This window comes from Spermophilus citellus (genome assembly GCF_964194105.1).
Source record: "Spermophilus citellus genome assembly, chromosome: 8".
NCBI classification, from domain to species: Eukaryota; Metazoa; Chordata; class Mammalia; order Rodentia; family Sciuridae; genus Spermophilus; species Spermophilus citellus.
The window spans coordinates 48,337,716-48,361,492 of NC_138189.1; the positions used below are offsets into that span (position 1 = coordinate 48,337,716).

General features: G+C 31.6%; 1 protein-coding gene across 2 annotated transcripts in view; it reads left to right on the forward strand.

Annotated features, from left to right (window-relative positions):
- The window catches only part of ADGRL3 (adhesion G protein-coupled receptor L3), a 788,620-nt gene that overhangs the window by 732,302 nt on the left and 32,541 nt on the right, over window positions 1–23,777 (forward strand). For both annotated transcript variants that reach the window (XM_081302961.1, XM_081302962.1), the window contains 2 exons: window positions 12,746–12,914; window positions 19,050–19,175. In XM_081302961.1, coding sequence (XP_081159087.1) covers window positions 12,746–12,914; window positions 19,050–19,175 — 295 coding nt within the window. The remainder of the gene's footprint in view (window positions 1–12,745; window positions 12,915–19,049; window positions 19,176–23,777) is intronic.

The window sequence follows — 23,777 nt, forward strand, 5'->3', positions numbered from 1 at the left end:
TATTTAGTTTATCTTTAGTAATTGTGGTTGTGTGCTTTTCTCCAGCAATATTCAGCTACTCAAGTGTGATTTTATTTGTGTGTGTATGTGTGTTTTAAATCATTAAGGAGGAAAGAGAAAGTAAGAGATCATAAGATCTAGGTTTGTTAAAGCATGGACATGAAACAGGTGACATGTAGTGAAAAGATAGACAAAAGAGGAGATCTGCGGATAATAGTAAGAAGGAATACAGGTTGTATATTAGTCTGTTTTCTGTTGCTATAGTCCAATACCTGAGGCTGAGTAGTTGAAAAGAAAAAACGATTTATTTAGCTCATTGTTGGAGATAGAAAGTTCAACAGAGATGGCAATGGTTATTTCAGTGGCTCCCTTTTCACATCATTTCACAGCAATTGGCAGCATGGCGGGAATGAATACAGAAGGGATCAAATGGCAAGTCAGGAATCCAAATCAAGGGAAGAGATTAGGCTTGCTCTTTTTATAACAACCTTCTTTTTTTAGTAAGAACTTCCTTTAAAAAAAAAAAAAAAAAAAAAAAAACCTCTTTTTAAAACAACCTTGAGAAGTAACTCAAGGTTGAGTTAAGTACAAGAACTACTACTTGAATCCCTGCCAAGGGTGAAGCTTTCTACAGCCTAATTCCCTCCCACTAGTTTTTACTTCTGAAAGATCCACAACCTGTTTACATTGCCATATTGGAAACCAAGCTTCCTTGAAACTTTTAAGGACACACTGAAATCATATACAAACCTAACAAGGTGGTAGTAAGTATCTGAATGCAACAACCTCAAGGGAGCTGAGGTTTTTAGAGAAAATGTTTTTTGGTGGTTTCACTTCCCTACCTTTGGGATGTAAGACAATCAATACCTTGAGTCTTTGTAGATGTTTAATTTTACCCAATTCACAGAAGAAGACTGTAAAATGACCTGTGACTGAAGGTGACAAAGGTAATCACTGATTGCCAAATCAATCAACAAAATGGATTTCTGAACTAAGCACATTCCCTGGGTACAGATCAGATTCTTTTAATTCCATGTGAATATCTCCCTTTAACAAACACAACAATATGGCTTTCAGCCCTCTCACTGTTCTACTTTTCAGTAGTGGTTTGCAATTAGGAGTGTTATTTGTTTTAAAATCATATTTTTTTCTTTACCTCATTTAGAAGTGCTGAAAGTATAAGTCTTAGTTGCCTAAAACAAAAGACTGTGTATTAAATCATTGGATTTGTAATTAAAATGTGCAGACAGTATATAGTAGCGTTAAGCATCTTGAGCTGCTCAGTCTACACTAGAAAATTTCCTAATCTGATTTCTCTTGGCTAAGTCCCAATTGCTGGGATTTTACTACATATAATTATATATTATTAAAAGGTCTGTCATCCAAGCCCCTGGCACCTTTGTAAATGTGCTATATGAATTTGCGTCCTGGAATACTGAGGACTATTGGGTGTGGAGGAAGTTGATTTAATGCCAGATACTTCAAAGTGCTGACAAAAGTCCTCTCTGTTCCAGAATTGAGAATGATGGTCTAAGATTAAAATTAAAACCTTTTAATTATTGGCTTAGAAAGAAAAACCCTGAGCATAAAAGGTAATAATTGATTAGCTGAAATATTGACATTATTAGATATTAGCATGTTACACATACCAGGATGTGGCTCAGAAGCTGACCCATTTAATGAGCTATTGCATTTCTCTGGTTTTTCTGCCTTCCTTGAATTTGCTGCATCTTGCTTGATTAGATGTAGGAAGGATTCCCAAAGATATGATACATCTTGCTTAGTACTCAAAGGAACTGCATTAGAATTATCATGTTTCTTTGTTTCTACTAGATTTCCTCTCTCTTTTAAGAGGTATTCTATTTTTCATTTTTCCTGTCAGCTTTATGCTTCTAATAGGGTAAGTATTTTCTTCCAGTTTGTCACTTCTCTGTTAATGTTTCCTTTGCTACAATATACACAGAGAGACATAAATTATAATATATGAATTTAAACCATAAGCTTTTCCCTATATCGTATATACTTGCAATGTCTTTCAACAGAAATTCTCTTAAGCGAGGAATCATTTTTTTCCTTTATTTCTATTTATTTTTCTACATTCTCTTTTATTTGTCTTTGAGTTTCCCAATTCACATTAAATTTTTAATCTCTTTGAGTAACATTTTGTGTTCTTTATATGATGAACCAACTTCCCCACAACATTTACTAAACATTCCATCCTTTACATAAAGCTTTATGCTGTCCTTAAATTCTCAAATTCTTTCAAAATAATTCTTTTTATTTTAGTCATAATTTCATTAATTGTATGGCAAGTCGGGACAGCCACTGTATTTATGAGGTTAAGTCATATTAGCTAGATAGATAGATAGATAGATAGATAGATAGATAGATAGATATAGATATGTCTTCATTTATGGAGGTCTTACATTAGATCCTTATATAGGTTTTTTTAGAGTTCTTCCATTAAGGCCCAATCATTCTTTGCAAGATAAATTTCTAAAGAACTTTTGTTTTGTTGCTGTAATGCATGATTTCTAGTTTCTCTTTGATTTTCCACTTTAATAGAATAATATTGATCTTTGCATCTTTATTTCTATATAACATGAAATTTTATTGATAGTTTTAACAATTTCGTACACTTCTTCACATTTTTGATGGAAATTATCATGATATCTTCAAAAAATAATTAAATATTAGAGTCACAATTCTAATAATACCAGTTAATTTTTTCTTCTTCTCTTATATTATGTGTCAAGACAACAAGTATTATATTGAGCGGTTCCAAGGATAGCCTGCATCCTTGTTTTTGTGTGGAAATTAAAATGTGCATGCCTATGTTTCTCTCTCTCTCTCTCTCTCTCTCTCTCTCTCTCTCTCTCTCTCTCTCCATCTTGGAAGTAATGGAGAAACTACAAAGTGTGTGTAGGTGCATATATATGTACATATATAGAATAGAGAAACTGTAAACTGGGTGGAGAAACATTACATTAGATGTTAGCTGTGGATTTTTTTAAATAGATAATTTTATTAAGTTAAGGAAAATACTATATAATCTTAGCATTTTAAGTTATTTTGTATTTCCATGAAAAATATTAACCTCACCAAATAGTTTCTTCATTTACATGGAAGCTTGCTTTCTTTCTTTCTTTTTCTTTAGGCTATTCATGTAATAAGTGGCATGATTAATAGAACTTTTCTATTTTGGAATGAATTTTAACTGATTATGTTGTGTATGCACCACTAGATTTTGTTATTTAATAACTTATTTTGGACTTTTAACTAAATTCTTACATAAAATGTTCTCAAATTTTTTATCTCTTAAAATATCCTTATCTGGAAAGCTATGATTAAATCATAAAAGTTTTTCTTCTGTTCTATTTAGACTTAACATACGTAAGAAAAGGATTATTTGTTAATTGTGTATTAAGTAGAACTTATTTGTAAAAAGTGGAACTTGGAGGCTCTTCTGGAAATGTAGCAGTAAATGCATTATTATTAATAGTCATATATTTATATTTATAGGCATGTACACATTTTATTAGTTTATATCTAATTTAATTACATTGTCATTAGAGAAAATGCTCTCATTGGTACTGGTTCTTAACACTTTACTGAAGCTGTTCTTTCCAATAAAATGTACTCTATTAAAATTTGTTATTTTGACCAGGCACAGAGGTGCCTGCTGGTACTCCCAGTTGCTCAGGATGCTAAGGCACAAGGCTTTCAAGTTCAAAGCCATCCTTAGCAACATAGCAAGGACCTATACAACTTGACAAGACCCTGTCTCAAAATACAAAATAAAAGAAGCTGAAGATGTAGCTTAGTGGTTAAGCACACTGGGTTTAATTACCAGCACCAAAAGACAAAACAGAACAAAACAAAATTTTTTACTTTGTACTTTAGAGTTTTTTCTGTATTTACAAAATTGGATTTATTCATTATATTACTTATTTTTGTAGTATTACTTATTTTCTTTTCTCATTTAATATCGGTTTAGAAAGCCTGTGTCAAAATTCCTAGTAACAATTTTAACTAGTAACAACTACATCTCATTGGGCTTCTATATTAAATAAAAAATTGAAAGAGACTGTGAGTAATTAATTAGGGCTGTTCACTGACCAAGTAATGGCAGCTACTATTGCTACACTAGCTGTTCAGTATGATTTTTTTTCCAAAAGTTTTACCAGAAAAACCATAATGGATTTTCATTTTTCCATTTAAGGGACATATTCAAAAATTCAATGTGGGCTTCAGAAGTTCTAATTGATATTCTTCGAAGGGCCATAGACTACTCTATCCTTGGGTCCCTTCAACTTTACAGTTCCCAGTTACATTATTTTATTAACTAACTTGAGGCTTGTAAAACTTCAGGTTTTATAACCTGTCATTTTCAACACAGAGGTCACAATATACTTATGAATAAAGCTTAGCTTTCTCATGTACACTGCAGTACTCCGGGTTTCTATTTCACATTCATGGGAAATCTGCATGTATATACCCATTTTTAGTTAAAAATATGAAAGTTTCAGGGGCTGGGGATGTGGCTCAAGCGGTAGGGCGCTCGTCTGGCATGCGTGCGGCCGGGGTTTGATCCTCAGCACCACATACAAACAACAATGTTGTGTCCGCCGAGAACTAAAAAATAAATATTAAAAATTCTCTCTCTCTCTCCCTCTATCACTCTCTCTTTAAAAAAAAATATGAAAGTTCGTAGCATTTATCAACAGTCTTATAAAGAATAAGTTACTTATCCAACTTTAAATAAAACTTGTCTGATTCCTACTGTGCTGCAGTGCCCCCCTGGATGCCATTTAAGGAATCTTTAGTAAGAACAGAGGTATTTTAAATACTTGGTTGTGCTTTTTTTGTGTTTTAGCTGTACTTACAAGCAATTTGTGATAAGTTGTTTATTCACAGAAGAGGTATGATGCATGTTTCTCTTGCAGTTAGTGAAGAAAGACGTGATGATGCCATATGGCCTGAGAGAGAGTATAGCAGAAATTCAACTTGTCAAAACACATTTGGTAACACAACAAAACATTATTAATTTCCTGAGTTTATTTAAAAAGTTTTTGTACATCCTCTAAGTTGAAAAAAGAACTCCAGAAGATACGGCCTCTAATATATTCCTTAAACTACTGCATCTCTTTACATTCCAGTGACCATATTCAATCAGCCCTTGGTCTAATGTTCCCAGGATTAGTGAAGTTTGAGGCATAATTTAGATCTAAAAGCCTTTGGGCCTCTGGTAGTGAACAAGGAAGCATTGTAAATTTCAGTGAAGAATATCAATAAATGAAAACTAATCAACTTGCTGACAATATTTTGTGGTTGTTAAAATGTTACTGACTAAAGCAACAGTTTTTAATGAGTATAACGCAAAGCTATCAGAAAGAAATATAATCTTCCTATATAGATATCTGATTATTTAAAAATTATCCTTTCTATCCAAAGTTTCAAATTTTCACAGTCATAAGAAAAAAATAATGAGTCCAATTCCAGAACTTATTTTTCTTAACGAATTTTTCATGAACATTTCACATGTGATTTCATCACCTTTATTCCTTACTTTATGGTCAAATGATTACTTTAGTGAATAATACAGTTACTAGTGGATTTTTCAATGTTGAGGATATAATATATTTATGAACTTCACTATTTCTGTGACTATCACAATCTTAAAATGGCCTTGTCATGACCCTTTGTGGTTTCAAACATGGGGAACAGGGGTTGCCAGTGGGTTAACACAGTGTCTCTTGGATCATTGTAGGTAAGCCCACAGGAAGTGCAGCAGCTGAGGTTGCTCTGGCCACATTTTGAGCCTGAGTACCTGACTCCCCTTAGTTCTCACAATGGGAGTGTTGTTGACTGAGTGGAAAAGGGAATAACCCTTTACTATACAAGTGCATTAGTATTACTTTTTCTCACTTATATGAAGAATGAAGAATAATTTTATCTTGAGAAACCCACCAAATTACCTTTGTAATTATTGTAATAACTCCAACCAAATTTAAGGGGGGAGTCTATATATCTTTCATAAAATTAGTTTTATATCAAGGAAAGTGAATCAAGTTGCATATTGAAACTGGAAATGTTGGAAGACTAATCAGGATATCTATCTATGTACATCACGATAATGCTCCTGTTAGCTGTTAAACAGATGCTTCACTCACCAATCCAAATTAGCTAATCCTCCAACAATTCCAGAGTAACCCAGACAGTATTAATCTTGAAGCTGATGGGATTAACAGTTCTGCCAAAATCATTCATTTTCTATTATTTATTGTAAATTATCAGTGACTAGATCTTTTGCTTAGGACTAAACTCTCAGACATACTTTCCATCACACAGAGGTTTACCCATCCTATTATTAAAAAATATTCTGGACTATCTAAATAAATAAAAATCCACAAAAAGGAGAATGAATTTTTTAAAACTAATTAAAATTTTTATCTCCTTTATATTTTCAATTTTAGATATTTCCTTCAAAACTATGCCTAAGATAAGTTTTTTTTGGTGTGTGTTTAATGATTCCTGAAGTCAGAGAAAGAAGTTTGTGTAACTAACTTGATTCATTTATGTAATTTCAGGGTAGAGATATTGGGATTGAACCCAGTGCTTCTCTATCACTAAGCTCCATCCCCAGACCTTTTCCTTTTTATTTTTATTTATTTGTGGCAAGGTCTTTATACCTTGTCCAATCTGACGTCAAACTTGAGGTCCTCTTGCCTCAGCCTCGCTAACTGCTGGGATTGTAGGTGTGTGCCTTCACACCCAGCTTTGTTCATGTTATTTCTGCCAATTTATCATCTGTCTAGATTGATATTATATCTTTACATCATAGCATGAATAGGTTAATATTTCGGTTAAGAAATCTATCCTTTTAAAAATTAGATTGAGCTAAGCTTCTGTGGAACTAGACATTGTAGCTTTTTTGTGTGTAAGCTTTGGAATTTTCTATAAAATTAATGTTAATGTGTGCCTAATTATCATCAGTCTATGCAGAGGCTCCTGAAAATTCTGATCTTTATTCTAATATTGAATTTTAAGGTCAATTGTATGACAGTATCTAAATAAAACTTTAGATGTTAGTTAGAATAATATATTTTACCAAAGAAAATATGATTTTGAAATAAAAAAGTCTTATTGTCTTGAAAATTACATATACATGATATTTTGTTTGATCTTCAATAAATCAACATTCATAAATTATAAGGTCATCTGTAAATTCCTGTTAGTATCTACCAAGAACATTTTAAGACTTTTGTTTCTGTATTTTGATAAAAACTTAAAATATTGCAGTGAAACATTTCAGTTATTCAACCAAGAAGGATATTTGTTTGACTGGATATTCATTGGTAACCAAAGTGAAAATTATTCAGCTTTACAACCTAGTTCTGTAGATCTGCTATGTAAAATATAAATAAATGAATCAAAGGTACATAGCTTTACCATTCCCAATGTTAGCATCAGTTTAAATTGGATTTGATGGAGATAAATTGTAAAACCAAATTCTTTAAACTAATAAAATATCTGGCAAAAAATGATGGAACTCTCTGACCTAGGTAATTTCTATTGATATTCTCTTTTAAACCACTTTCTGTTATCTTATTTTTACTGGAGGAATAAGTAATGAATACATATTTTTGTCCAGTAGCATGAATTTCTATATGAATATGTAATTGAAATCCTTATAGCTAATAAAACAAATTAAATACTTTATTAATTATTGCACAGATTAAATCATTGGGAAAATGTTTTTAAACTTAAAGTCTAATATAGTATATTAAACTCTGGTATACTAGAATCTTACAAGTAAGTGGTCTAAATCTAAAACACTCATTTCATATCAATAAGCAGCTTCCATTTCAGTATATGAGGCTATACTACCACTTTTTTCTAGTGAAAAGGAAGGCACAAATGGTAAGGGGGAGCCCAATTCCAGTCCTGTAATTGAAAAAACCTAGAAATGTCACAATTCACTTTTGCTCCCATTCCAGTGAAGATTATTTCTACTACAACACACGGCTGCAGCTTATTCTAAGGGAATCTCAAATTAGCAGTATTTATGATTGGGTGGAACAACTGACTGCGCCCCACAATTGTCTACAGAAATTACTGAGATGCACCCTGATCTCTCTTATTTTCATATATCCCATTAACGGTAAAACATGACACATCAGCAATGAGTGTTCAGCTTTTGAAATCTTTTAAAACATCTATACCTTGATACAATTTTGTAAAAAAAAATTTTGCATGTATTCCAATGTTAACCTCTGTACTTGTCTTTACTTAACACTGTACTATGTGATTTGATGTTGAAAGAATTATTCCATAACAGATGGACTATATTGATGCAGTTGGAACACATATACTAAAATAAATATTGTGTTGTTTTATAACTTTTAGCTATTGAAATGTGGATATTTACTACAAGCATTTCTACATTGGTACTTTTTATGAGTGTTAATTATAATCACTTCTCAGAAATTCTTCTCTGTCTTTTGCATAGCCATGGCATTCTTTAAATGCCTGTTTTGAGTACATTTCTTGAATTAAAACTCTCTTTTGAGTGTTGTAGTTCAGCATTATCCAATAGAACTTCCTGTGGTGATGGAAACGTTCTAGAACTGAACCATCCAGTATTGTACCTACTAGCTATGTGAAGGTTTTGAGCACTTATTATGTGACTGATGTGGGTGAAGAACTAAATTTTAAACTTTATTACTTTTAAATGAATTTGAAGTTTAAATAGCCATTTGTTGGCTAGTAATTACCATATTGGATCTACAGTTCTAGTTACTCCCTGCTCCATCTACAAATTTATTTCAGCCACATCTCTTTTACCACATCATATTACTCCTGAAACATCCTCAAATGAACTTAAGAACTCAATTTGTATAGCCCTGGTATTTTATTCTTTGGGTGAATAATTTTGTATTTTCAGTCTGTCTACTAGCTTTAACAGTCTAGTAATAATAACTATATAATATTTATTTATTGGATGCATTATGTATTAGGCACTGTTCTGAGCACTTAATAAATCATTTCTTTGTCCCGAGAAATTTACATTGTAATAAAAATAACTTAGATTATGCTTAGATTATAAATACTACCATTCTATAGATATATACTCGGGCACAAACACAGGTTAATTATTATTTTTTTTTAAGATCTAAATAGCTAGTAAGTGACTGAACAAGGATGTAAACCCCAGGCAAACTGACTTCAAATTCCAAATTCTCACTTCATTCTTTACTGTTTCATCAGGAGAGTGAGTTTTTATCAGTGGTTCTCTTTATTCAAAATACATCACAGACAGGGCCCCTGTGAGAGCATTTTTTTTTCTTTATGCATAATACAGGAAAATACATTGCCTCTGGCAAGAGGGAAGAAAAAAGTACAGATGGTTTCTCTTCCTTTTTTGTTCTATCAATTTTCTGAGAGAAATTTTGTTTGTAAAAAGATGATCCAAAATGTTCCCTAATTTATCTTAACTCATTGGGCACTAGGGTTTTTTTTTATCAGAATGAGATTAAAAAATTAGTAAGTATAAGTGACAAAAAACAGGTGCTGCATGTTTGCCTCTGTTACTATAAAAGACTATTCAGTTTCTTTTCTCAGTAAACTCTAAGAATTTTAAAGTAATCAAGATTGATTATTTTCAAAGAGCTATAACATTCAGCTTTAACTCAGGTTAATCATCTGTAAGTTAAAATTACTTAGAAGCATAGTGTCCATAATTAAGTAATCTTACCTTCTAATATTACAGAATAAGGATACCTCTAGGTGACATGAAATCTGTCATTTTAAGCATGCCCCCCAGCCTTTTCCAGATTGCTCATAAAATTTCTCATTCTCTAGAGAAATGTGATCTCTAAGAAATAAATGTCTCTGTCAAGTCACAAGTAATATGAGCACATGATGAAAAAAATGAAATTTTTGAGTCTCATAAGGGATATTGCAGTATTGTAAAATTGATTTTATTCCTTGTTATTTAAGTTCTCATGGTCATTTTAGGATTTACCTCTGGATATAAAGGGAAGGTTATAATACCTTCTAGGGAGGTGGGGAACAGAGGCCTTTGGGGAGAAGGAGAATATTTTTTTCATATGAAATTCTTTGTCATAAAATGCTAATGTTGGTGTTCTTGTCTTTATGTCTATGCATTCTTTAGCTATGAGGATAACAGACCCTTCATCAAGTAAGAATGACCTGAATGGCTGATAAATTCCATTTATCAGTGTGGTCCCATGAACCAGCTGTCAGATCAGTACTGAAAAATCACTAGAGCTTCTGTCATTCACATTGAGGCAGAAGAGCAAACTGTGCAGGAAAATACTCTGGCATACAACTTATGTGCAGAATAAGTACCCTGCAGGTGTATTGCCAAAAAAATAAATAAATAATTGCTCCACCTCTGTTAATTGGATATCACTTGAATTCGGTACCACAGTAATAGCATTTCCTGTGGGACAGACTTGTTTCACTTTGAATAGCTTTCTCTTACATTATGATATGTTCCTCTGTGCTGCATATGTCTGCATTTCCGTTGTCTGTTTGGGCATCGTTCACATGAAATTACTTTTTTATAGTATATCTTCAAAATGATCTTAAGGGTATGAAATTACCCATTGACTATTGCTTTTAATGATTTGCTATATTAAATTTTCAAAAAGGAAAAAAAAATGTCTCCCACAAAAGTTAAATTTTACATATCCAAAATTATCCCTTTCAAATTTGACACCTGTCACTTGATTATTAATCTCATTGTTTATGAATATATTTAAGTTTCTGAAACACAGCTACAAGTCTGTAGTGGTCTATTAAATATAGGTATATATGTTAATTTGAGGACATTTTTCATATATGTTTTAAAATGACATGTCCTGCAAAAATAAACTACAATTTGGCAATCTATGGGCAACCTTGCTATAGACTTTCAGTTTGTTCTTCTGGTGAAGAGTCCTTTGTTTTCATTTTTCCCAATGCCATTTCACTTAATTCTTCATGCTTTTGCTTATTTTTTGCTTTTGAAGTTGGAGATCATTGCAGTTTTACATCATATAACCCTTGGCCCCATCACACGTTTTCTAGTGGATAATAGCTGACTTGAGTATTTTTTCCTATCATCTTATTTCTAAATCTGAATAGCAACTTTGCCTTGATTTAATGGCAGTTCTTTCCATTTTTCCTTTTTCCCATGTCTGTAGAAAGCTGAGAGCTTTTCCTTTAATGTTCCCGTATTTGTGAAGTCAGTTGTAGAGTAAAATATTAACATCTAAGATGTTTCCTAATTAATGTAAGAAAATAGACCACATGTAATAAAAACTTCCTATAGGGATTCTTAATTAAAAAGTGTTAATGTCTAACATTAAATATGTTCAGTTTAGAGGGCTCTTAAATCTGAAATAGAGTGACTGATTGATGTGGGAGAAAAATAGTAAATATTTACTATCCTTTTTTAATATGACTTTGGGACCATGTAACTCTTTCTAAAAATAAAACTTGGAACTCAAAATTATGGTAAAAGATATGCATATTTTCCACTTCTCTTGCAAAGTTACCATCCTCATAAATATTTCTTCCTTAGACAATGTCAATGGAGGATTATAGTCTGCTGAAAAGAAACTTTAGTTTGCTCTGTTTAAGGAAGGCATGCTGGGAAAGAAAATGATGGGTTTATGAGTGCATAGCAATCTTGATTCCTTTGGTCCTGTTCTCCCATATGCTTAGAAGTTGAGAAGGATTCCATTTCCAGTTACTGGAGTCCCATCTATTAGAATAATTCATTTTATGTTAATAATGAATATATAGCCTACCACAAGTACATGAACTTATTCACCCAGTTATTACTATTATAAATGGCAGCTTGGAAGAAACTAAGAGAATGGAATGAGAATGAGAATTTGTCTTCCATGATCTACGACTCTTTTCATACCACTCCATCCCCATTCTAAGCTTCATCCTGTCCCTTGAGTTTACAGACGCTTCCAAAAATGAAGATTCCTTGAGCCTTTAAGCTTCTTTTCAACAAAACTGCAAAATATCTTACTGAAAAAAAAAAATTTAGTCCAACATAACCTAGAAGATAGTAATCCAAAGACTCAATGAAAGTAAAGCTAGGGTGATTCCAGTAGAGTGGAACTGTTTTATTCCCATCCACTATATTGCACACTTATTCTGCATAGGTATAGAATCAAAAAAAGAAAGAAAAGGTCTTTTTCAGTTAATATGTGTACTCTGAAAACTGGCTCCTTCTTATATGAGTTATGTTTTTGTCAGTCAACATAAAGTTTTTATGGAAAAAGAGGAAATTTGGAAAAATAGGGTAAAATTATTTCAGATGAAGCAATAACAGAGGGAGTTCAATCAAACAAATGTTATGCCAATGAGACCAGTGGAGACTAATATAACTTTACAGAATTCTCCCCCTTGCCATTCACCATAATTACATCTCCATACCATTTGCATATGTGCTGCAAATACATGAATAATTTATGGAACAAATCTGCTTTTGCTTAAATGAATTTCTGTGTTCATAACATTTTCATTCACATATATTTCCTCAATCTTGATAACTTGTAGCCCCATTAAAATCTCAAAGTACTTATACCACCTGTCTTACATTTTCTGTCAATAAAACTTACCATAACATTTTTTTCAGTGTCAGTATTTTTGATATGATATGGTTGTGTTAAAGATCAATTATTTGTTAATTCTAAACTTTCCTTTCTCTTTGCAGGTCATGGGTTATAGGTGCAATAGCTCTTCTCTGCCTGTTAGGATTGACCTGGGCCTTTGGACTCATGTATATTAATGAAAGCACAGTCATCATGGCGTATCTCTTCACCATTTTCAATTCTCTACAGGGAATGTTTATATTCATTTTCCATTGTGTCCTACAGAAGAAGGTAAGCTAGAATTCTTTTTTTATTTAAACAATAAATGACATACATTAAATGATAGCAAAGCAACCCTAACATAATCTAATATATTATTCTTGATATGTCTGTCTGTAGTAAGTAAACATATTGCTTCATCTTTTATATAAGTAAAAAATAAAACAAATACAACATAAAACCATGATAGAGTTGGTGAGAGTGTTCAAGTAAAAAAAAAAAATTGTGATTTGACCAATGCCCAAAGTTATTTTCTTATAGACTTACTTTTAGTCTTTAATCCATTGGCAATCAGATAGAATTTATACATTAGGAAGTAAATGTTTTCTAAAATGAGGGTAGGGTATCATAGGAAAAAAAATATACATATGTGTATAATTCCATATTTTTAAAATCTAGTTTACACTCAAAAATAAGATGTCTAGACATTTTATGTAAAATACTATATTTTTATATCTTTTGAATAAATAGTGGTATACTTAGTAATATTTCACACTTTTCTTTAAATGCGCCTTTTATAAAAATCAGGAGTCAAATGATTAAAATTCAATTTTAAATTTTTATATTGATCTAATTTGTAATTTTTCATATTGTCAGGGGCATAAAATATTCACTTTCAAATCTTATTTAAGCAACTAAATATATTTGTTGAATATTTTAAATTGCAAGGTTGATTTTTGATTCTTTATTAAAAAATTGTGATTCTATATCTCTGAAAATGTAAACCCCTCAGCCAGATTGCCTGGGTTTTAATTTTACTTCCTCCAATTAAAAGGATATATGATTTGGATCAAGTTAATTAACCTCCCCATATCCAGGTTTCCTTATGGGAGTCATGGAGGTGATAAAAATAATTATGTAATATTGAAAGAGTTGGCTCTGAAAATAAAGTGGCAAAATGTTAACAAAAATTACCAGAAAGAAATAACAAGGCCCATAGTTTTGCTTTGGGAAATAAAAAGTAAAATAAAGATACCTATCTCTAGAATTCTTGACTTGGGACCAAAATCCAAAATGGGACCCAAAGCAAGTTGTAAAGGGTGTACACTAATCAAGATGGAAAAAAAATAAAACAAAATGTTATTATATTTCAATGTTAAGTGAAGATTTGGATGTAAAATTAGTTGACTTGGTCACTAATACATGATAGAAAAGTACTAATATATCAGGTCCCAAGTAGAGACTGCAAAAAGAAAAGAATATTGTATTAGAAGGCATAAATTTTAGCATTATGAATTTGAATTCACCCTAGAAAGCAGGTTATATTACATTGGGTGAACTCCACCAAATGATGATTTACCACCACCACTACTGCTTTCCGCCTGCGCCAAATTACAGTATCTCAACTCATTGAATTTTTATTTTTTATTTATTGCCCAATTAATGGAGTACTAGCCTCAATATGTGATTTTGTAGTCTTCTTGGTTGTTGACATCCAGAAGGCAATCTGTGAGAGGATCTTACAGAGACCATCTGGTAGTGGCTCATACTTCTTCTACTTCCTTTGCATCAGATAGGATTCTACCAATGGCACCCACTAAGTTGCAAGGCAGATGGGAAACACAGTTTAGCTTTTTTACCCAAAAAGAAGAGAGGTTGGGTGTGGTCAAAAGCTAGCAATCTTCTATAGTTGGTGAGTTTAAAGAGCAGGAGGCATATAGATGGTGAGTAAGAATACAGATGGAAAGAAAGAGGTTTCAGAGGAGAATAATAAGTAGCAAGACATCACAGTGAGTTAAAGACAGGAGAAAAAGTAAAGAAATAGTGGTTACCTAGATTCAGATTGTAGAACCCTTAACTGAAAATGGAAAGTGAAATCAGGGAATTAAGGGGAAAGTTGACTTCTGTGCATAAAAATATGGGAATGATAAAACATGGTAACTGGTCATGCCATGTAGAAGTATAGTGAATTATATCTACTGTCATCTTTATTTTATAGATTAGCAGGAAATTTGAACTAACAAATTTTAAATTTTAAAGTTAACATCGAAATTGCTATGAAACAGAAAAATCTTTTTATATGTATATCTAAATTAATTTTTATTTTTATTAGTTAATACTTATTGTAGTTTTTTCTAATTATTGCTTCTCTCTTTCTTATCTAAAGTACTCACTAGTTATTAATTAGAATTGCACTTGACATTCATGTAGAATTTTGTACCTAAGGATCAGAAACAAACCTAGAGTATTTAGTATATTTAAAGTATTTTACACAAGTCTAATTTTAAATATATATGTATATAATCATCAAGTTCAATTCTTTTATTCATTAGAGCAGAATTCAGGGAATTATGCTTCATGGGCGAAATTCATGCAACTTCCTTTTATATTTTTAGTTAGTAAACCCAGAACTGTCATTGCATTTTTAAATATTTTAATTTACATTTTAAAATAGGTACATTCAAAATATCATTAGTTTTATCTCTTGCCTCACAAAACCTGAAATATAGACCATCTTAGTCCATTTTCTGTTGCTATAACTGAGTACCACAGAACAAGCACTTCTTTTACCATATGATTCTAGAGTCTGGGAACTAGTTTTCAACAAATTAATTTGGTGGAGGAGTTGGGGACAGTAAACCATAGTATTGACTACCTGTTCTTTCATGAATTTGCTGGGCTCTGCTTAAGAAATTTTATTATCTGTAATAACAAGTAAGAAGTATATTGTTTTATCTATCCTATATTTTGAATTTTAAAATTTTCTGGTATTTTTATTGGTTTCAAAAAGATGGCCCAATATCAGAAAAGAAAAAAAAAACCATAAAATTATTGTTTGCTTCATACCTTACTGAAAAAAAATCAAGTACTGTTCTTTGTAGATACAGAAATAGTCTTAGGGGGTTTTCTTTCTTTCTTTTTTTTTTATTAGTTACACATGACAGTACAATGGTCTTGACATATCATACATTTGAATCAAATGGGGTATAATTTCTCATTATTCTGAGTGTACAGGTTGCAGAATCACAATGGTCATACAGTCACTTATATACATACAGCAATACTAGTGTCTATTTTATTCTGCTGCCCTTCCCTTTCCCCCTTCCTCTCGCCTCTCCTCCCATCACTTCTCTCTACCCAATCTAATGTGACACACTTCTTTTTTTTTAAATCATCTGATTGAATTTCACTAATATGCCCTTGTTAATATAGATGCTCATATATTTGAAGTTGGAAAAAAAGGAAATATTCTATTTTTGAGCTTTTTGGTATTATGGAGTTATTTGTCAGTCTTTTCCTCAGTATGCCTGGTTGTGTCACCTGGATTTCCATGTATTCCATTAAAAGTAGTCACTTTTGCTTTTGTTATGGTCTCAGATATTTGATATTCTCTCAGAGCTTCCAAGATTATTTTGTTTCTGATTTGAGTATGGAAGAAATATTCCAATCATAAAGTATATTTTCCTTTCCTGTCTTCTGTATTCTAGAAAAACATCACATTGAAAGAAGATATCATTATCTGATTGGAGTAATTAAGATGCAGTATCATGTGATATAGATTAGAGTATGCAAATGATTGCACAATCAAAGAGGGTTTTTTTTATTATAATCTAAAGAAAAACGTTTCATGGACACAGTCCATGTTATGTTTCTTTCTTTTTTTTTTTTCAAGACATATGCTTCCCATTTCAAATCACAGCACAGCAAAATGAAGTCAGTATAATGATTCAGTTAGTAATGTAGCCAGTGTGGGACTTGGCATCACCAGATCTCCCGATTTGCTGATTGTTTATAAAATCAGTTGAGAACATTCAGCCTTTGTTGGAAAATGCAAGTAGCCCATGATGAATTTCATGGCTTATCCATTATTACTTTTTTTAGAGGAAAAGGAATGGTTAGTTCTCCTGTCTTTCCCCCCACACCCCCCTTTTGTTTATTTGTAGTATCTGTTTAGGTTTAAATCACTTCGCTAAAAAACATTCATCTAGAAAGAAAAATACCATTTTCTGAATACATTAGGAAAAACAAGGTGGAATGAGAGGCAAAAAATTTGATCAGTGGTCAGATTCTTGGAGATGCTTCATAAATTCAGTACAAAATCACCCAACTGTAGTCAATAATGCTTAAGTTTGTTGAGAGATTACGCTAAGCCTTCCCAAGTTCTAATTGAGAAAGTTATCTTTATCATTCTTTTCTGATAAAGAGAAAGAGATAATTTAGTAGATTTATGATAATAATATGTAATGCCCATGTTGGTCATATACTAATGTTAGAAATGTGGCATCTTAGAACTTTCTGATCATGAGCACCTAAGATTTGGACCTTTTCAAAGGAAGAATATCACTTAAGCTTTGCAATTTCATTGCTTAACCATTCCAGTGTCTTTCTCTGTAAAATGGGAGTAGTAATTATTTCCAGAGTCATTTTTGAGGAAAATACTTTGCATGATTGCATGCAAAAAAAAATATTAAAAATCAGAAGTTTCTTCATTCCATCCTTCCAACATACATGTCTTATAAACACACACAAATAGGTTCACACTCACTTATTTTTTAATAAAATATGGATTAACTTGTAAATACTAAGTAAAATTATCTGTATTTCTAATTATTGATAACCGTAACATCAAAGAAATTTGGTTGCAAAACAGATCATTAGAATATTAAATATGTTATGAAATGTAAATTTAAAATTCCAGAGTGGAGAAAAGCTGGGACCTCATGACTCTGTTTCATTTGCAGTGTTCTCTCCATCCAGAGTACTGTTTTCTCCCCTCTCTTACCCTTTTTTTTATCAACTTCACCATCTAAATAGGCTAATCCCAACCTATCTGAAGATTTTCTCATTAATCTTCTCTACTAAGAAGCCATCCTTTGCTTCTGCCCCCAGCAGCCAGCAGCCAATCCACATGATGCATGCATTGATTCACCTCTCATGTCTCCATTCTTCTTCTTCTTTTTTTTTTTTTTTTTTTTTTGGCACCAAGGATTCAACTCAGGGGCACTCGAACACAGTGGCACATCCTCAGCCCTATTTTGTATTTTATTTAGAGACAGGATCTCACTGAATTGCTTAGCGCCTCACTGTTGCTGAGGCTGGCTTTGAATTTGCCATTCTGATTTCTCAGCATCCTGAGCCACTGGGATTACAGGAGTGCACAACCTGCCCGGCTCCATCATTATTCTTAAAAGTAATAACATTTGGTAAATGTGAATTCTTGAGACAAATCTGAATGATCTGTCTTTGGTTCTGCTATATCTTTGACAGAGTGAACTTTGCAAACATTGAATAAGAATAATTTGAATGGAGGTGTTAACATACCATTCACACCCTATTTTTGCTTTGTGAAGTATGAATGTGTATAACCAACAGGATAAGATGTCCCTTTTTTGTTGTTATTGATAACAGAGGTATGATTTAGGAAAATTCCTGTTTATTTTTGTATATTTTGTCCAATTAAATAAGAACTAATACAAATTTTAAACATGACAATGAAAGTTTCCCCCAAATTATTGATTTATTCTCTGCTTGAAAATGTTAGTTAAAAATATTCATCTCTTATTTTCTTATTTTATATCACAACATATATTAAGAATTTAATCTGCAGTACTATAAAGAAAAACAGTTGTATTTCTCAGTAATTTTCAAGTATAACTATTTTGTGGACATAAATTTAAAATATTTGCCATTTTTTATTCTGACTTTGAAAATTTGACCTGTTTTAAGATTTTAAAAAGTCAAAGAATATAGATTTAAAACAAATGCTTAGCCTGATGCATTCCCTTTTTCTGTTTTTAAATAATCTCTCTTATCTTTCTCTCTCTCTGATTCTCCTCATTCCTTCATCCCACTCTTTCTCAGTCGATTTCTGCCTGAATAACACTAGCTGCAATACTTCTTCACAATAGGCTACCTTACATCAAATTTATAAGCTCAAAATAATGTCTTTGAACTAAGATATACTACCATTAAGGTATGATTGGAAATGATTGTGTATTTGCAAAGTCACCGGTTATGCCAAATTCCAAGTTCAACAGTGTGAATATAATTATTTTATGTTACAAAATATGTGCTGGACAGTTTATTCTGTATTTGTAGGAAAAGGAAATAATTGTTATCAAAAACCAAAACTCACATATTTTTTATACCCTACTTCCCATTTGCAATCAATAACTTGCTAATAGAAGTTAATATTTAATTGGCTAGGTACGAAAAGAGTATGGGAAATGCCTGCGAACACATTGCTGTAGTGGCAAAAGTACAGAGAGTTCCATTGGCTCAGGGAAAACTTCTGGTTCTAGAACTCCTGGACGCTACTCTACAGGCTCACAGGTAAATGATGTTTGTCCTCTGAAATTTAATATTCCTTATGTGTAGTCTGTTATCACTGTTCTTTCCTATCCCAAGTCTTGATCACATCAAATGTGATGTTGTTTTCATGTGATTGGCATGAAAATGAAATTGACAGAAACTGAAGGAAGCAAAATTGTAATAAAATTGAAATTCAAGGTCTAAGGTTATGTAATAAATAATTTCCTCAGATTTTTTTCTAGTTGAATGAGTGTCATAGGTGAAGAAAGGATTTTCCTATTTGATCCATAACTCAAAATATTCTCTCTGTGTGTGCATATGTGTATAGATATAATTTGTGAACTTATTATTAGTTCTCTAGCAGATAAAATAATTCTTTATCACATACTGAAATAATTTACATATAAAATTATATGTTTAAGCAAAAAAACTATTATAATTCCTACCATATTTATGTGCTGACAAGTTGAGAAAAACCTCAGGAGTGAAGAACTTAGGACACATCATCAAAATAACTGGTCTGTTTCCATCAGCTCAGCACTGGACATAACTACATAGAGTCCCTTATCAGGGAAATTGTAAACCCTTAGGTAAACTGTTGGCCATTTTCACCAGGCTACAATGTCATCCCAAAGATAGTTACATAGAAATTTCAGCATCTTGGATGCTAAAATGAGCCAGTTATAAAAGACAGGATTGTGTGGATATGAGCAAGTTTGAATTCAGATAATCAGACTAATCGTTTTGTGACTGCTTGTCTCAGTAGGGAAAAAACCTACTGTTTTCAGTGTCATCAGTTGAACTCTGAGTAAGGCTTGATTAAGTTGATAAAGTTATAAATCTCAGATTAATTTTTCTTGACTCTTACCTCAACCTATAAATCTAATTATTTTTCAAAATGATTAGCCCTGGAACAACTCTCATAATTCAATGATAGTAAACATTGTTTCCATAAACACTTTTCTGAAATTTAATGAAGTTCTCCTTTATCTATAAATAAAGTCATGTATCTAATGTCAATATAATACACTTCCAACTAAAGTTTTAGTAACTCATATTTAACTGTCAAACATATAAGATTATTTTAAATAACTTATCAACCACAAATAATGAAAATTATTCCTAAATATAACAAATAGGTATTAAAAATCTGCCTTTGGTTTATCACTTCTATATTTTACTGAGGTTGCACAGTTGCATATTAGGGGAATCAGATATACTCTTCAGGTGGGCAGAGTTTTCTAAGCCTAAGACTTCTTAATTTGCCAATTTGCCTAAGAATGGTGGTAACTCCAAAGGATGCTTCCAGCAAAAGCTCCTTTGTATAATCTAGGCCTTTATTTCAAACTTGTCATCCCTCTCCCCACCTCTCCTTTTTGTGATATATTTTGACAACTTTTAAATTGAAATTACTGAGATTTTGCATATTGTCCACCTGATTAGGTTAATAGGCAAAAGCATTCACTGAACTCACTTGCTGTAGTCATTTTGTAGACAAAAGTCATTACTGAAAGAATATTTTGCAGTTTCAGTTATTAAGTTACAACAGAATTATACAATATTTAGTAATACTTCTAGTTTAGGAGATAAAGCAGTAAAGCTTAATAAAATATTGATAAACTTTACAGGTGGGTTCACCTTTGTTTGAATCCTAGCCTTCCCATGTGCCAGATATGACAGAACAAGTTTTAATCTCATTGACTGAAAGTTTTTCATTTGTAAAGTAATGATAACAATACTAATTTCTTCAGTTAGAATGATTCAGTTAATGTATACAGAATGCTTAGATTGTAGGTGCTCAATATATGGTAGCTGCTACCATTCATTAGTGCAATTACAGAATATAACATCATATATATTAATATATTTTATATATATATATATATTTATATTAATAAACTATATACATTTTAAAATTATATCATTTACTTCTTCACCATTATAGTTTGTAACATCATAATTATATTCCTGGGGGGAAAACTCACATTATTTTCTTATACTTAGGATACTGATTCTGGTCAATATGCTAGTATAGGCCTCTATAAAATGATAGTCACTTTGATTCTGTCATTGAGTGAGATAAAACTAATAAAATATGTTTCACATTAATTGTGATTTTCCATAAGCAAAGGCTAATGTATTCACTGATATTAAGGCAAAAATTTGGGGAGCATGGATGCTTTTTTATATCACAGAACTTCTAAAATAAAAATCCTTATGTATTTCACGTTTTTATTTAGAAATATTGAGAACTTCCTATATAATACCAGCTAGTCTTTTGGGGGGATAACCTCCCTATAATCACGAGCTTTGATTGTAGTAGTAGTAGGATTTATCAGATTGTGAAAACTGGTATAGAAGCAACATACTGTGATGGAAAGTATTCAAGGGACTACTTGGGTTTTCAAATACTGTCTTTGGATGTAATAATTATGCCAGTGCTGAATGACAATATTCTAAATGAGAGGAAGAAAGGAAGTTCAGGTGAAAGCAGTTTCAGGTGAGAAAACAGCTATTGCAAAGCCTTTAAGACAGGGGAAACTTAAAAATTCAGGAACAGAAGCAATCCTATTAGGCAAAGTAAAGACATTCTTTAAGAGAAGAATATAGTCACATTAGAGACAATTGCAGAAGTCAGAGGAAAAGGCAGGAGATAGATCCCTATAGTATCTGTAGGTGTAAATGGATTTAGATTTTTTTTGGATTGCTTTGGAAAATCAATGGGATGATTTAGAGAAGGAAGAGACAGGATATCATGCACAGGTAATCAAGATCATGTGATAGCTATCTAGATACTAGAATGACATGATTGTCAAAACTAAGGAATTGAAAATTGTCTCCATATGTTGGTGCTCTATCCTTCCTTCCTTCCTGGTACTAATCACTTATAAATGATGATCATTTCCAAAAGAATGCAAATGTAAGTGCACAGAAATAAGTACAGATTTTTTTTAAACTGTGGACTGAAAGATTTTTTTCTTCCCTCTTTTGTATACCTCTAATTGTTCTGTCATTTATCCTTCATTTATTTTATTGACTTTTTAGGTGTATTTACTTTTACATAATATTTTTTTAAAAAAATAATGTATTTAACGTGTGAAATTGTGAAGCATATTAAGATAATGAAGAACTGTGAACTCAATATCCAATTTAAGGAACAGAATTTTTTCTTCTTTATTTAACCTCTGCATAACTGATCTGTATTATGTCCCTACAGAAGCTTCCTAAATTTTGTTCTATAGTTTTCTTGACTTATACTAGTAGTTTTTCCCCCACCAAAAATATTTTTTTAGTATTCCTTTGTTAATATTTCTGGTAAAATGATATTGTCCATATCTTTAGGGATTTTTTTCACTGAAGAAATCTTTTAAGATTTGTCATTTTTTAATGAGTTTTGGTATATTTTGTTTTGTGTGTCTGTGTGTATGTGTGTGTCATCAATGACACAGTGGAAATGTGATTAGATATTCAATGGTATTTCTAAATACTTCTGAATACATTTCAAGATTTATAAAACAACTGTATAATATTCTAAGATTAATTACTGTTACTGTTTATGAAGTTAAAACATGGAACATAACCCATTTCTGAGTTGATTTCAACCTTATTTGTAGCAATGTTTCTTACAAACTATTTCATTCTTGGAAAACCCTTCTGAAATATTTTGTTTCTTCCTCCAAATTTTTTGACCCCTAATTCAATAAGATGACAAAACAGAAAAAAAAATTTTCTTCAAAATGTAATATTACAATATTTTCAGAAATTATCTGACATGTAAATTTGAATTTGAGATAATAATGATGGAAATAATTAAATAATGATGGAAAAAAATTTAGTTATCTATAAAACTTCCTACTCTGAAGCATTGAATAGGGATGAATTGATACCTTTATCTCCTTCAAAAGAAAAGGCAGGATAGTATGTAATCTCTAAAATTGCATAGGTTTTCTTGTAATAGTTATGGAAAATGTAAACTCAATAGAATTTTAATAATATTTTGTTCTTACCAGTGTCATTCTTGCCAGACTGAATTTTTAAACTAAACTTTTGTTAATAATCTGACAACTTAATACATATTTAAACATTCATATCCCAGTGAAAGTTATATTGAGCCCAATGTGGTAGCACATACCTGTAATTCCAGTGAATTGGGAGGTTGAGGCAGGAGGAAAGTTCAAGGCCTGTTTCAATTTAGCAAGGCCCTAAATAACTTAGTGAGACCCTGTCTCAAAATAAAAAAAATCGAAAGTGCTGGGAATGTGACTCAATGGGTAAGTGCTTCTGGGTTCAATCCCTGATTTAAAAAAAAAAAAAAAAAAAGTTGAGATGAAAATAATTTGTTCTACTTTGGAAACTAAAATTTTAAATTTTCTAATTCTGTGTACAGTATTCTATATAACCTAAAATATATGAATTGGTATAGTGCTTTACATTTATTCCTTTTTCACAGCTGGGTAGTGTCATTAATTTTATTTGTGATATTCTCATGTGACTATGCTATAAGCAGGTAGACATCGTTTATTTTCTAGATGCTAGAAACAAAGGTCTCATGTAACTGTGAGAGAATGATTTATGTGAAAACTCACAGCCTCATGAGTTTGTTTCTTCCTTTTCTCCATTCAG